At 52.7% G+C, this 15,548-nt stretch overlaps 1 protein-coding gene across 1 annotated transcript in view; it reads left to right on the plus strand.

Moving 5' to 3' along the window:
• Window positions 1–15,548, plus strand: part of ZNF236 (zinc finger protein 236) — a 76,131-nt gene that overhangs the window by 39,629 nt on the left and 20,954 nt on the right. The window contains exons 12-18 of the mRNA XM_025048128.1: window positions 5,998–6,143; window positions 6,790–7,050; window positions 9,082–9,335; window positions 10,154–10,255; window positions 10,693–10,844; window positions 11,793–11,896; window positions 14,249–14,400. Of these exons, the coding sequence (XP_024903896.1) occupies window positions 5,998–6,143; window positions 6,790–7,050; window positions 9,082–9,335; window positions 10,154–10,255; window positions 10,693–10,844; window positions 11,793–11,896; window positions 14,249–14,400 (1,171 nt within the window). The remainder of the gene's footprint in view (window positions 1–5,997; window positions 6,144–6,789; window positions 7,051–9,081; window positions 9,336–10,153; window positions 10,256–10,692; window positions 10,845–11,792; window positions 11,897–14,248; window positions 14,401–15,548) is intronic.

Genomic DNA, 15,548 nt, shown 5'->3' on the forward strand with positions numbered 1-15,548 from the left:
CCGTCGTTGGCGTCGAGTGGCCTGCCCAGGCAGCCTACGGTGTGACGGTGACGAAGTTCCCTCCAGGCGTGCTGTGCTGCAGGGGGCCGCGAGCTTGCTCCACCGTCAGAGTTCGAGTGCGAGTCCTGGTTCCAAAAACCCTACACGCTGGGCTAAAAGAGAGACGGCGCGTGGGGGACGGTCCTAGTGCACGAGTTCTCCCAGGGGAAGCTGCCTGGATGGAGCTCAGGGAACGGCGGTGTCCGCCCCATGGACCGCAAGGTGACGCTGCTGTTGATCTGAAAACCCGCGTCTGCTGCCCAGTGCTGCTTGGGGGCTGCTTCAGTCCTGGAGCCGTGACCCTCGGGCTCTCATCGTTCAGGGCGCAGCCAGATCGGCATGTGGTGGGTTAGAGCCCTGGGCACCCTTGCCTGGCTTGGGCAGTTCACAGAGCGAAGGGCCAGTTTCACTTAGCACGTTTACACTTCACCGCAGCCCGTGGGTTCCCAGGGGCTCGTGTTGTTCCTGACATGCAGAATGATCTGTGAAAGTCAGGACAGACTCAACATTTTTTTAGTGGCCCTAGAGTTATCCTTCACGCTTGAAACGTACCCTCACTTTGCCAGATATTGAGAGTTGCCACGAGTCAAGTTAGACCCCTGTGGGCTTCTGGCCTTGAAGTGTATAAATGCTTAGTTGTGTGAAAGTGGAGTTCGGATTCTCCAGGCTGCTTTGCCAAGGTTAGGACGGGACCTGTTTTGCTCGCTGGCCTTAGACGCCCGCATCTTAGACCGAATTAGTGGAGCGGGCGTCTCCTTTGCTCTGGGCCCAGCCAGACGCAGGAGGGAGGTGACTCTTAGAGGTGGCTTCACATTGTAAAATGCCATAGATATTCTCGTGCTTCATTGTCGTGTGTGCTCGTGTGTCTCTGCTCTCGCACTCAGCTCTGTGAGTCCTGTGAGAAAAGGTGTGACTGTAACCTTGGGGACAGCTTGGTAAATGACAGAGAGGGTTTTCGCGTTGTTTTTTTAAAGTCGTTTGACTTAATTGGGAGATTACTTAAAACACAATGTTTTATACTAAGACTGTCGCTTTGGAAAGTATTAGAACGCCTCAGACGTACTATACCAAGAAATTTGATGGCTGCTTATTAAGGAAGCAGTGTTGGACGGTCATGCAGTTTCAGAAGCTTTTAGAGCTGCACAGGAGCTGCGAAGGCATCTTTCCAGAACTTCCCTTCGTCTGCAGACGTGAAAACTGGGCGCCAGGGGGACTTATCACCACACAGCCGGGGTGTGCCCGTGGTTGGACGGGCTGGAGGCGGTGTCTTCTGCGCTCTAGGCCAGGCCGTGCTCCGCAGAGCCCGTTGCCCCCCACGCCTCGATTTTCCGTCGCCGTGTGGCGGTGCCTGCGCCAGGCCTGTGCTCACCGTGTTGGCCGTGTGGCTGCGTGCACTTGGGGGTCCGTATTTCACTAGATGTGCCACCTATTTTTCTCTAAATGCTTTTTTTCTAATTTAAGAACTAAACTTTAAATAGAATGACGTGCAGACTGGGAAATGGTGGCGTCAGGGGGATCGTAACATTCTTGTCTGTAGCTGCTTCTGAGATTTCAAACGCGTATGTATGTGATATGTCCGTTTTTTACAAATCATTGTCTTTATATACGATTACTTGTGTGTGTAAGTATAATATCATTCTGGGTAACGTCCATGTCTTTGAAATGTCTTTTGTTTGAAGCGAGCCAGGCTTTGGTTATCTACTCTTAAACGTCAGGGCAGTAATGATTGATCCTCCAGGTTCGCGTTTATGCTTTAATCACGATCAAGGCTTTCTCTTGCTTTTCTTTAACGCATTTGTCTGACCTAGGACGTCAATTTTATTTTATGTATGTTATCTGTCATATCCACATTATGTTTGTCATTTTGCAATATTTGCATTCTCTTGCTACTTACAATATACGACAACTCTTACAAGAACCAGGTTGTTTCCCCCCCAAGCACCATAACGGGATAAAGCTTTCCTGTTATTATAGAAGGAATTTTAGGACGTTTTAAGGACATTTTTAGTTTGTTTTTGAAGCACATTAATTAACTGAAACCACTCATGCCTTTTTTTGAGATTCGTAATTTCCTTAAAAAAAACACTAAAGCATCGATAGTCTAGTAGAAGTGACATAATAAAGTTAAGACCTTAGGACTTTTACATGTGTTTGATTTATCCTTGATTTTTCTCTTCAAAGATTGAGAGCTTATAATTAGCCTAACTTTTTAACAGAACTTTACGTTTGTAAAATTATTAGAGGTAAAAAATGAAGCACCTAAGAAATGAGGCCTGTTATTTTTACTTCCTTCAATAAGGAAAAGCTGGGACACCCCGTTGCACAGGGCTCAGAAGCCTCTGGGCCGTGTTCCAAAGCCATGCGCCTGGACGGCGGCCCGGGACTTTGGTTCCATGTCGGGACACGTAGGGAACGGTGTGCGTGTGCTAGGTTGTTCACGGCAGCGTGGTGGCCGTGTGGTCAGGAGCAGTGGAACTGCCCGCCACAGTGTCTGAAGTGGCCTGGGTACGGGGACGTCCCGGGAGGGCGGGAGAGCATCAGGGGCGCTGACGTGGAAAGGTGTTGAGTGTCCAGACGGGTGACAGACAGGTGAGAAGTGTGTGGGGCTGACCCGCTCATGTCCGTGCACAGACTATTCCTTCCGGTTTTCTCTGAACAGCATCACCGTGCAGGTTCTCTGTTTATGTGATCCGCATCGTTTCAGAAGGGACCAAGGGACGTGCAGGCCGAGCATGGCTTGGCAGGGGATCGGATGAACGGGGTGGGCTCACGGGGTGCAGGCAGGGCGGGAAGGAGGTGAGGACAGGCTGGAGACGGGGTCGGGCCAGTGTGCGAGGCTCGGGCTCATCTGCCCGGAAGAGTGGGCCCTCAGGACAGAGAGCGAGAGCTCCAGGAGCAGTGTGGCTGGAGACGTTCTGACAGGGAAAAGAAGCGGCCTCGGCGTTTCCTGATGTTTGTAACGGAGCATCTGTTTACCACGGAACGCAGGTTCCGGAAGCCCCAGGAGGAGGAGCTGGGAGGAGGACAGTGGGGGCTGGGGGTATTGCAGAGGCAGGTGGTGAGAGGGGAACCGGCACCCGGGTGGGGGTGACGTCCCTGGGCCTTACGGGGTCCAGCGCTGCGGGGCCTGGTGCAGACGGCCAGGCCGCAGTCTCTACGTACACTGCGGTCGGGCCGCCTCAGCCGAGGCGATGTGTGGGGCTGGCGGGGCTGGCGGGACTGGCCTCCCTGCCATGTGAGGTCCAGTGCGGCCTGGGGGAGTCCCAGGCCTGGCTGCCGCTGCACAGCCACCCACGGAGCCATCCCTGAAGTTGGTGTATGGTCACAGGACTTGGGCAGGTGCGCCTGGCGCCCTCGTGGGATCGGGCGGCTTCTGGTCTGGCGGTTGGTGAGCTTCGAGCACCCCCGCACCCCGGGCCCCTTACGACAAGCATTCCTTTGTGGTGTGGGACGTGGCAAGAGCAGTACTGTCTTTTCTGACTTGCGAAGTGCCTTGTTTCCCCATGAAACAGAAGACAGCCATGCGAAGGCTTTCGCTTTCTAAAAGTTGTCTTGTGAATTTTGTTTCACGTCCGTCCGTGGATTTCTGGAATTCATATAACTAATTGCTGAACATCATTTCAGTTTCCTATGTTTCTCCTTCTGTTGCTTTTTCATGCGTAGCTTGTCTGATAAAGCAGATAAATTTCTCGCATCAGTTTATTTATACATTTCATTTTAGTTGTGAAAGGAGAGTTTTTAAATTTTTGAAATTAGTTTTTCCTTAGAAATCATTTTTCCATTTAGTTCAGTAGGGAGCAGCCGCGCGGCTTATCGGGTTGTTTGGATTTCACAATTTTAATTAAGTGGCACTTTTGTGTTAACCATTGTTGAACCTATTTGCATAAAATGTCAAGCAGTCAAGTAACTAAACTGCCGACGTTGCCGTGGTGCGTCCCCGGGGCCTCTGCAGTGAGCCTTCCCGTTTTGGTTTCAGAAGCTCAGAGGCATCACTCTTTTAGTTGCCATTTTGGAGAGTCTTCACGTTCAGTGTCTGTTCTCGTCAGAGAATGTCGTGTGACTCCCCAGGCTCAGCGATGTCCACTGCAGGGTGACCGTGAGCCCAGGTTCCAGACACCTTCATCCCTGGTGTTCCAGACACTGAGAGCAGGTCATTCATTTATTCCGTCATACTTGCGTGTCCTGCTTGGCAGGTGCTGTGCTGGCTCAGGCCTGTCTGTGACCAGGGGACAGTTCCCAGTCTCAAGAAGCTGTACCAGCGGGGTGGGTGGAGGAGACGAGAGATCAAGCAGTGACAGGTCTGAAACAGAAGTGAGTCGCCGAGCGGTGATGTGAGGGCGCATTGTTCAGGAACAGTGAGCGCGCGAGGACGCGGAGGGACGTGGGGACGCTGCTCGCACGGGCGGGGGAGACGCAGATGCAGTGCGCGCGAGCCGGCTGGGCGGCCGTGCCTGGGTTCCTGGGACGGGCCGCTGCGGGCCTTTGAGCCGGTTGCTGTCAGGGCCACAGCCTGCTTTAGCCCAGTGCTTTTCTGTGGGTGATACGAGGAGGCAGAGCGGGACAGTCACTGGGGGCTGGCGGCGCCCAGGTGCCTGTCACAGAGCCACGCGGGAGAGAGCATGGGTTCCGGACCGCCCCTTCCACGCCATGCGCTCTGAGCTCCGCCACGTCACTGTCTCCATCAGATTCAGTACGGTGTCAGGCAGGCGGCGGGCGGACTCGGGGTGTGTGCTGCGTGGCTCACACGCACGTCACAGGGAGCGCTGTGGTTCTCTTTGGAAGATGAGCGCGCTTCCGAAGTGAGCAGCAGGAAGGGCCGGTTGGCCGGCTGCCTTCAGCCCCGCGCAGGAGCGCGACTTCGCAGAGCTGTCGCGTTCTCGCCACCTCGGCAGTTTTCCCTCCCTCGTTGGAGGTCGGTGGCCACGGAAATAGGATTTAGGGAGCAAGTGTAGGAGACGTTGGAGAGCTGCGGTCCCCAGGACTGGCACATGGGAGGGTCGAGGGGTGGGGAAGCGGCTTCTCAGAGGTTCCGAAACGCCCGTCCCTGGCCCGGCCCGGGAGAGTGGTGCTTCTGCGGAGGACAAAGTCGCTTTAGGCAGAGACTTGGCTCCAACCTGGACTGTGAGAGAAATCAGGGAAATGGTGCCCGCTAGTAGTCTTCTGCACGGAAGTGCAAGCGGCACAGATCCAGTGGCAGAATGTGGGTGGGTCCCGACTCTCAGCAGGTGACTGCATTGTCCCGGGGTGGGGGGATCCGCCAGGGTGGATGGACACGGTCTCCGTGACGTTCCAGGCAAATGCCAAGTCATCCGGACGGTTCGCCTGCACAGCTGTCCGGATTGCATGGGCAGCTCGGTCGCTTGGTCAAGACGTGTTTGCTCCATGGCCAGCCTAACAATTCTTTATTTATTGAAACGTACACGTAAAACCTGAATCATTCAAGTTATTTAAGTTGTTTAAGTTAATAACTTTGCTATTTGCAGATATCCCTTTAATACAGTTTCTGTGGAAACACTTTCTTGGATAGAAAGGTCACACTGGAGTTGTTTCTGTTTTTAGTTTATTATGGGGCCTGGTATACAGTCTCCATACGGACTCAGTACGAGACTCGAAATCCCAGTTAACCTAAATTTTGGATAAAGTAAATTCCATGCCAACAAATCCTCATAGAAAAAGTAAATGTACAAATCCGTTAAAAATTGGTTCTAGAACCAAGGGAAGTAACTGACTGTGTAGGTATTCCTCACGTTGAGAAAACCGTATCAACTTTATAAGTGTTTCCCAGCAGGTGTTCTCTAAGAGCCTGTTCTCAGCGCACTTGAAACAGCATCTAGTTGCCACGTTGGAATCTGTACTTCAGCTCCTCAGAATTTTCATCCTCCGCGTGCGACAGTGCCTTTTGACACTCACCTTCTCAGCGGCACTGACGGTGAATTATTCCTGCTTTTATTCCGGTTTGTAGGCCTCATCCAGCCCATTCCAAGGAACCAGTTTCTTCAGAGCTACTTTAATAGCAATCTTGTGAACGAAGCAGACAGACCCTACAAGTGCTTTTACTGTCACCGCGCGTACAAAAAGTCTTGCCACCTGAAACAGCACATCAGGTAAGGCTGCAGGCACGCAGGTGTGGGGTCTAGTGCAGGTACAGTGATCGCTCATCTGATGGCTGTGGGGCTCTAGCGGGTGGTAGAGTTAGCCTTCGGTATTTAAAGTGTCACCTCTGACTCCCAAAGTATTTATTGTTAACTTTTATTTTTATTCCTTGGTATCTTGACTCAAATATTTTACCCAGAAATTGGCACCGAATTTTATTTACACTTCTATCTGTTATAATTCAGTATTTGCAATTTCTAGGACATAGCAAAGTATTTGGTTTGTTTCGTTGGAGTTATGTCCTCTAACAGTTTTTCAGGTCTGTTTATCAGGGTTTAGGTTAATTCTTGGTGCTGGCGACAGTGGAAAGAGGAAGTAGAAGCTTGACCGTGAGGGACGGCGCCATGCCATGAGACAGGGTAGGACGTGGAGAAGCCAGGGGCTCGGCCCCGCCTCGGCTGCCTCGCGGCTCTGTGACTCCAGGCGGGTCATTCGGGCACCGTGCGTCTCAGTGGTCTCGTCGGTAGCGTGTGGAGAGCCGCGTCTCTGCTTTCTAGCTTAGTGGCCGTGGCAGCGACGCACGAGCGTGCATTCTGAATTGGAAGATGGTGACAGAGCCCGAAGCTGCTCCTGCATTAAAGCGTTTGTTCTTTTCAGGTCGCACACAGGCGAGAAGCCTTTCAAATGTTCTCAGTGTGGACGAGGCTTCGTATCCGCAGGAGTGCTCAAGGCACACGTCCGAACGCACACCGGCCTCAAGTCGTTCAAGTGTCTGGTCTGTAACGGGGCTTTCACCACTGGCGGGAGCCTGCGGCGGCACATGGGCACCCACAATGACCTCCGTCCCTACATGTGTCCCTACTGCCAGAAGACATTTAAGACCTCGCTGAGCTGCAGAAAGCACATGAAAACCCACAGGTAGGAGCCGTCCTGACGGCCACTGGGCAGTAGGTAGGCCTATGACGCCCACGTGGCGAGTGGGGGGTGGCGTTCTCAGGAGACGGCCGTCTCTGCTTCCTCTTTGATTCCTTCTGGCTCGAGGTGTGCGGGCTGAAGAAACTTGGGTGCCGTGTCCGAGGACCTGTCGAGAACCGCTGACTCTTTGTTTTTGTTTTTATTTTGGATGTGACACTGCAGTGGTCTCTGGGGGCCGGATGTTTTGTGGGCTCTCTTTTGAAACCGATAGTCAACAACAGGTGAAGTGCTGGACGGTGTGCAGTATCATCGGGTGGTGAAGATTTCAAGAAAGAAAGTCGACCCTGTGGTTTCTAGACATGTCACTGGTGTGTCCGGACGGTGGTTATTCTCTGTAGCCCACGTGAAAAGAGCGTACATTTGAGCTGTCACAGAAATCCACTGTTAAGACCGACGGACACTTTTCCTTGACTAGAGGGCCCTCGTCCCTACACAGCCTGGCAGACACGCATTTCTGATGCCATCTGGAGCTCGTGCAGCGGGGAGCTCTCTGAAGCCGCAGAGCTGTGTGTTGTGAGGCAAACCTGCGGGACGGTAGGGTGACCCGTCCTCAGAGACGTTGAAAATTAGAGTCCCTGGGTCTACCCTAAAGAGTGTGACACCTCTGCCCGGGAACATTTGTCTTCGCACGGCACTTTAACCCAGGTGTCTGCCCGGATCCACCTCCCAGACGAAGCCCCAGCTGTTAGAGTGAGGTCACCGTGAGGAACAGCTGTCTTGGTGGCACCCTCCTGGTGCCTGGGCACACTTGGTAGAGCCGACTCCTGGGCTTGGGCACAGGCGACTCCCTGGCCCGGAAGTGTACCACTGTGGAGCCATCTCGGGAAGGGTGCTGGCAGTGTCCCCGCTCTGTGTCTAGTGTCCCTTCACTGTGTTTCGTGGAGGGTTACGCGCCCCGTGTGCATTCGGGAGCTGGGGACGTCTTGGGCGCACAGATGCTCGGGGTGCTGTGTCCCTGCTCGCTGGAGGAGGTACCCGAGAGCAGTCCCGTGCTGGGCGTGGGACTCGGCACCGTCTCGTTTGGTGCCATGGTCCGTGCCATCCTTCTCCGTCGTGAGGCCAGGCCTTGACAGTGCAGGCTTCGTGGTCGTGGGGGGGTCAGGCCCTGTTTGTGCAGCGAGTGGCAGGTGGTCTGACTCTGGGAGGCAGTTCGCTGCTTTTGGCTGGGTCCCCTCTGTGTGGTGCAGTGTTGCATTGGCCACCACTTGTCGCGGTCAGGGACGGGCGCCCGGTTACTTTAGGAGGTGACTCGTGACTCTGAGGTGACAGTCCAACGACCGGGAGGTCTGTGTATCGCAGAGCTGGGGCTTCTCAGACTGACCCTATGTGCCAGACGGGGCAGCTCTGGGGTCCCCCCGCTCGTCCGGTGTTTGGAGCCCTTAACATGCACTTGGTTAAAAACAGATGCAAAGGGTCGCGGCGGTTCAGGTCGGGGGAGAGGACCACCATGCACACCGACCGGACACGGGCCTCGCGGTCCCCCCGCGGGGTGGCGGGGAGGTGCATGGACGCTGTGGCGCGTGGGGACCGGTCGTCCACACCTCAGATGCTGTGCGGCCTGTTGGCCTCAGCTGTTTGTTTAAGTCCTTCGATGGGTCGCTGAATTCATGGTTTTTTTTGAACGAGGAATTGTTGATCTCGGTGAGAACATACTGCGCGCATTTTTTTTTTAACTTAAGGATTCTGACGTGCATCGCGCTTCATTTTCCTGTGCTGCCTGTGTGTCCCCATGACCCGTGAAAGCACTGAGGCAGCTCGTTTCCTTCAGAATCATTAATAGTGTTTAGTTTTCAATTAGATTTTCATCGCGACTTCAAAATGAAAAAAGAATCTTAAGTCCGTCACTTAATTTATTGTCATTCTATAGTAATAATGTTATGATTTAATTAATGAATTACATCGTGCACAGTGGCGGTCTGTGCGAGAAAGGGCGATGGCGTCTCACTTTATGAACTGTCACTGATTGTTTTGAAGATACGAGCTTGCTCAGCAGCTCCAGCAGCACCGGCCGGCGGCCCCCATAGATGACGGCGCCGTGGACCAGCAGAGCGTGCAGGTGTCGGCCCAGGTGCAGGTGGACATCGAGGGCCACGGGCTGCCGCAGACCGCGGAGGCCGTCGCCGCAAACCCCGAAGCTATGCTGGAGCTGGAGCCGCAGCACGTCGTGGGCCCCGAGGACACGGGGCTTGGTCAGCAGCTGGCAGACCCGCCTCTGGAAGCAGACGAAGGTGCGTACTTCAGGAGCTTCCACTTGCACAAGGCCCTTCACACTCGCTCCGGCTTGCACTGTGCCTCCGCCTCTGACCGTCAGTCACAGTGGCTGGTTCACGTGCGAGAGGGAGACTTCGGTGTGTGGTAGTATACATAGAGATAGGACTGTCCACATACACGGTTTCTGGAACCTGCTGTTATCACTTAGTGCGCTGAGAACGTCTCTCGTTCTTGGCGCGACCACTGCTGTCTGTCACAGCGCGCTCGGAGCCCGGCGTACAGGCTGGTGCAGGCCTGCAAACGGTTACCGGTATGCGCCGAGCCCAGGCTCCCGCCCCAAGGCCTCGCTTCCTTCGTCAGCGGCATCTTGCTACAAAAATGTCAGCTCAGCTGCAGGCGGGGAGCTTGGCGACCTAGTTAATTTGCATCAGGCACAGCGTCTCTCGTCAGTACGGGCAGCATGCCGATCGCCGGCCGTTTACTGTCGTTCGTGGATGCCCCAGTGTGTCGTTAGCCTGTGGACAGGCCTTCGCACGACAAACGGTGGCCTGTTGCCTGGAGCACCACCTCCAAAAGGCTCAGTGGGTTGGGTGCCACTGTGTTCAGACATCGCTTTATAGAAGAATGTTGTCCGAGTTTGAGGGTAAACGGAGTTGTTCTGGAAGTACAGAGATAATGCCTTAACCAGGTTCGCGTATGTGAAAATCGCCTTCCTGCTGTCCTTTCGAGACGAGGAGACCGACTGTCACACTCCTCGAGGTGTCCTGCTGGGCCGACAGGCAGTGGGAAGAAGCCTCTCGACTCGGGGATCCCCTCTCTGCGCTCTTGTCTCCAGACAGGTTCGGGGCCCCAAGGCACGCGCTGCAGGAGCACATGGGCCAGTTTGACGAGCAGGCGCCCGCGCAGCAGCCCTTCGGCCCGGCCGGCTTGTCACAGGGTCAGTGCCGGCTCCCGGGTGGGTCGTCCTGGCTGCACCTCAGGTGCTGCTAGCAGGTCCCCTGGGTTACGGGTCCCAACCAAGTGACGTTTTGCATGTGTCATGTGTGTGTGCGCGTGCGCTGCTTTTTGCTGTGCTCACATTTTCTGGAAGGCAACTTTAATGGCCGTACTATGCATGCTTTCCGGCCGAGTGGAAACAGGGACTCGGGACGGGCATCTGTGCTGGCCCGCAGGCCACACTACGAGGACGTGCGCCGAGCGCGGCCTCCTGCTGTGAGCAGACTTGTGCAGAGCCTGCCGACGCGGATGGACCCCGATTCTAAGTCAGAAAACGGAGCTCCCTTTAAACTTCTTTCTTTATAACTCTGTGTGTGTGTGTGTGTGTGTGTAACTGTAATATTTTTGGTCACACTCATATTCTCCAATTCGGTTCAGGTTTTTCGGTGACAGATACTTATAACCAGCAGACTCAGTTTCCACCTGTCCAGCAGCTACAAGATTCTAGCAGCCTGGAGTCGCAAGCCCTGTCCACCAGCTTCCACCAGCAGAGCCTGCTGCCGGTTGCCAGCTCCGAGCCGGTGGACGTGGTGGGTGTTTACGGGTGGCACTAGCCCTTAGATGCCCATGCCTGACTGTCATTGCTCAGGACTTGCCCACGGGAGGGGCCTTGCTGACTTCTCATAACTTTACGGTTATTGCGTCACCTGTGAAAACTTCAGTGTTCGGCACGCGGGGTTTTCGTTTCCCCTAAAAATGTTTTAATTTTAGTTAAGGACGTCGTTGCCACGACGTGGCGTACCTCTGCGGTTTAAACATCAGGTCGGTCAGCAGTGTCGTGTGAAAACATCTGAACAATGTCATGTTGCTTTAGTCACAAAACCAAACGTTTTACGTGTGGAATCTTATTAAAAGTGCATTAACATGAAAATATAATGAATGCTGACATATTATAAATAAATATTTAAATGCGCAACAAAGTTTCTTCTTAGTCAACTCAAAGACATTTAAGGTTTGGTTTTTTGATTTTTGGAAATTTTCAGTAGTTATGACGACGATCGTCCTATCAGATCTTGCGCTTTAACAGGCACTGTTGGTGGCTTTGTCCCTGGCGGGCCCGGGGCTGTGGGACGCTCTCCTGGGCACGCTGCTGCTCCCAACACAAGAACACGCGTCCTCCCCGCGTGCTTCTGTGACAAGCAGGGCGACTCCGTGTTTTCAGGAAGTAGGACTTATTCACCCCCAGTAGGAGCAGAACAGATGGCAGAGTTACCTCTTCTTAAGATGTGTAAAAGAATATGGAAAGATCTGTTTCGTGCCCGGTTAAGCCTTGTGTTAAAGTAAGTCAATAGGAAATAAAATAAGCACTTATTTAATAAAACCACTGTAAACGTTGTTTACCGGGCCCAAGTGACTGCAGTGAGCTACCTGGGCTCTCCCTCTTAAGTCCACATTTGTAAGCGTTCCCGGTTGTTAGTTGTTCCATATTTATTTACAGGTACTCAGGTGGTCGGCTTTATGCTTCTGTTATATTTCAGACAGCTCCTCTGATTCAGGAGTCATCCCAAGAGGAACTGGACCTGCAGACACAACGTCCCCAGTTCCTGGAGGACAGCCAAGACCAGAGCAGGCGCTCTTACAGGTAGACACCGGCGCAGGCCGCTTGACGAGCACTGGCTCACGGCTGCTGCCAGCCTGGTGCGCCTTCCCTGGCCAGGGACTTCGCTGCGTAACTTTCTCAAGAAACGGGAAATCGGTTCCGTTAGCATCCCCGTTTTATGAATAAAGGGTCGGAGACAAAAAAGATTAACTTGCTGACATTTCCGCAGCGAATGGGCGTGGTGACCGCCGAGATCCGCACAGCAGCCCTCGGCCTGTACACGGGACTGCTCTGCTGTCGCTTCCCGTCGCCACGATGAGCCATGGTTACGTTTTCAGAAATGACTTAAGTTTATGTCGTGCCTTTTTGTCCAAGGCTCGTCTGTGCTTGATATAAATCAACTCATGTGCCAGGGTACAACATGATTGCAGCGACAGTTTTTAAACTCATTCATCCACTCTTCACTGTCCATCCATTTATCCCGTCCACTACCCATCCCTCCCTCCATCCCCTCCCTTCCTCCCTTTATCCCCCCCATTCATCCTTCCATCCCCCCTCTTCCTCCCCCTCCCTCCTTCTCTCCCTCCCTCCCTCCACCCATCCTTCCCTCCATCCTTTCATCTCTCTATCTCCTTCCCTCCTTCCCTCCATCTCTCCATCTCCCCTTCCCCCCTCCCAACCCCTCCACCCCCCGCCCTGGGCAGTGTGCACTAGCACCTTCCGTGGACCACGCTGCTCTGGAGGTTTGGAGTCCCCTGGTGAGAACAGATAAGGTTCCTGCCCCAGGCTGTGCTTGACACAGCCATTTACACTGAATAAAACGTATATTTTTATACAGTTAAGTATGTAGTAAAAAAATTAAAGAATGTTATCTTTACAGAGAGAGTCTTGGGTTTATAATATTTTTAAAATTTCATTATTTATTAAAAATACTTTGTTAAACTTTAGTAATTTTTTCCAGAGCCATTTAACAAAACAATAGGGCTCATTAGAGCACAGTTACTTTTTGTCCCATGAGTATGGTAAAAGTGGGCCCCGGCAAACTGGCTTCAGCAGCGCCCTGTCCAGGAGCTCGGTCCCCTTTGGCAACCACGCCTCTTGGCGGGAAGGTCATCCGCCCTGCGCTTGCGGAGCCTGAGCGCCTGGTCAGGGCTTCCATGGGACTCTGTGGGAGAGTAACTTCGTGGTCAGCAGAGTAAGCAAGGTGGTCCCTGGGGAGCGAGGAAGCCGCGTTCTATGGGCAGACGGGTCCCGTTGCTGTGTGGACGGAGTGTGGTCCTCGTGGGCAGGTGGCCAGAGGTGAGGAGAGCTCAGCCTTCAGACCCGTCGCCGACGGTGGCGGTTGCTCCCGGCACTGCCAGCGCCGCTCTGCTCGGGCTGGCCAGTTAACACCTGCGACCATTTCGAAACGTTTGTTCTCCTAATTGGAGAACCTTTCTCAGCAAATATCAAATGTCGTAGTGGAACTCAGTTCTACAAATAGGTTTTCTTCACTGACGTGTGGGCCAGAATCAAGCCCGATTTCATTTGCGGAGCTGTCTCTCGACAGCCTGCTGGTGGGGCTTTCGCTTGCTTCTCTGTACGAGTAGCGATCCCCGCAAAGCCCACCCACACGTTCGAGTGAGATCCCAAAGTGTGTCCACGTTTCGGACACCGAGGAGCGCCCACTCCGTCCGGGCCGTGTGGGCTTGGACCGGGATTCCAGCTTGGGCCTCACCCACTTCCTGCCGCAGGTCAGATACGGAATGGGAAAAATAGAGAAATGTGATGGAATAAGCTTTCTTAACCTTTAAACAAGTTTTAATATGTGAATAGGAATTTCGAAATTTGTAATTATTTTTATCTTTAAAATAATTTTAATATATTTTGTAACAATTGAGGGAAAAATAATACCGCTTACTCATAGATTTAAAATAGCGCCAGTAAAATCTGTTTTGTGAAATATTTTATAAACTAAAAGAGAATATGGGTTGGCATTTCCAAGAGTCTAGACTCAGGAGGGATTCTGACCCTAAAGGAAGGGTGCACGGTATCTTACCGACTTAGCAGAGAAAGTAGCACTTAAAAATCGTGGTTCTTGTGTTTAAAGAAAGTTTCTAACTAATCAAATGTTATGCCTGCTGGGAAATTATTATAAGATTTACTAGTTTTGAAATAATAGAGTATCTTTAACACTACACGTGCTCTGAGCAGAATTGATGTAGCTGATTATTATCGCTGACGTTCTCATCTTTTGAATGTCGTACAGCACGTGACTGTTCTTGTTTCTGGAACAGCCCTGCCTGATTGTCGAGTGATTGTGGGTGAAGGCTGCTTTCCTTCCGTCCTCAGATGTCGCTGCTGCAGTCGTGCTGTGCATTCACGTGGTCTGTGCCCTTCCTGCTGTGTTGACAGGTGTGACTATTGCAATAAGGGCTTTAAGAAGTCCAGCCACCTGAAGCAGCACGTGCGGTCGCACACCGGGGAGAAGCCCTACAAGTGCAGGCTCTGCGGGCGCGGCTTCGTCTCCTCCGGCGTCCTCAAGTCCCACGAGAAGACACACACAGGTCATTCCTCGTCCACTCGCACGGGGTCCTGCGGCCGTCATCCTGGAGGAGCTCCGAGCCTATCAGCGCCCCTCCCCCATTTCCCCTGGTGCCCCAGCCCCAGGCAGCCCCTGACCCGCCCTCTGTCTCTGAGGGCGGGCCTGTTCTGGACGCTCACACTTGTGGCCTTTGTCGCTGGCTGTTCAGGGTTCCTCCACGCTGTAGCGCGGGCCAGCATGCCGTCCAATTTTACAGCCCGGTGGTGCCTGCCACGTGCACAGGCCACACTTCCTCGGCCATTCAGTCGTTGGACACTTGCGTCCCTTCCGTTAGCGGGCTCTTAGGATAACCCGCTACGAACGTGTGCACGTGTTTGCGTGCTGATGCGTGCCTTCATTTCTGTTTTGGGTGGGCTTGCTTGGTCCTACAATAACGCTGTTGGAACTTTGGAGTTTACTAAACTATTTTCCAAAGTGGCTGCAGCATTTTTACTTGTCCAGCAGTGTATGAAGGTTCCGATTTCAGAGTCTTGTCAATGGTTACCCTCGTCTATCGGGACCGTCCTTATGAGTGTCTAGTGATATCTAGTCGTTGATTTGATTGGTGTTTCTCTAATGAGCAGTGATGCCGACTGTCTTTTCCTGGGCTTATGGAGAAGAGTCTATTCTAACCCAATGACATTTTAGAATCCGATTATATTTATTTGTAAGAGTTCTTTAATATATTTATCAGATATGTAACTTGCAGTTAATTTTAAATGTCACTTTTATCTATTAAATACGTTTATTTAACATACATGTATATTATAAACATGTTAATATCTGATATTGATATATATTTTATATAAGGCTTTATTTGAAAATAAAGGTGTCCTGCTTAAAAGCATACAAACAAGACGAGGAAGGGCTGTATGGACTAGTCCGTAAGCTGGTGTTTGGGGACGGGTCTAACAGGTGAGAGCAGGTCTTGTGGTGCTTCGAAGGCCCGGCCCGAGCGGCAGCGTTGGCCTTGGCAGAGGGCTGTGTGCGACTTCTACAGGGATCAGCAGTTTGATCGGCATTTCATTCAGAAAGTCAGGGTGGCCACTGTGTGAAGAGAAGGTAGAGGTCGGAGGAAAATACCCTTCTCAGCTGGCTGCTCTGTCATCGGGCCAGCGGAGAGGAGGTGTT

The sequence above is a fragment of the Pteropus alecto genome, unplaced genomic scaffold, assembly GCF_000325575.1.
Source record: "Pteropus alecto unplaced genomic scaffold, ASM32557v1 scaffold14, whole genome shotgun sequence".
NCBI classification, from domain to species: Eukaryota; Metazoa; Chordata; class Mammalia; order Chiroptera; family Pteropodidae; genus Pteropus; species Pteropus alecto.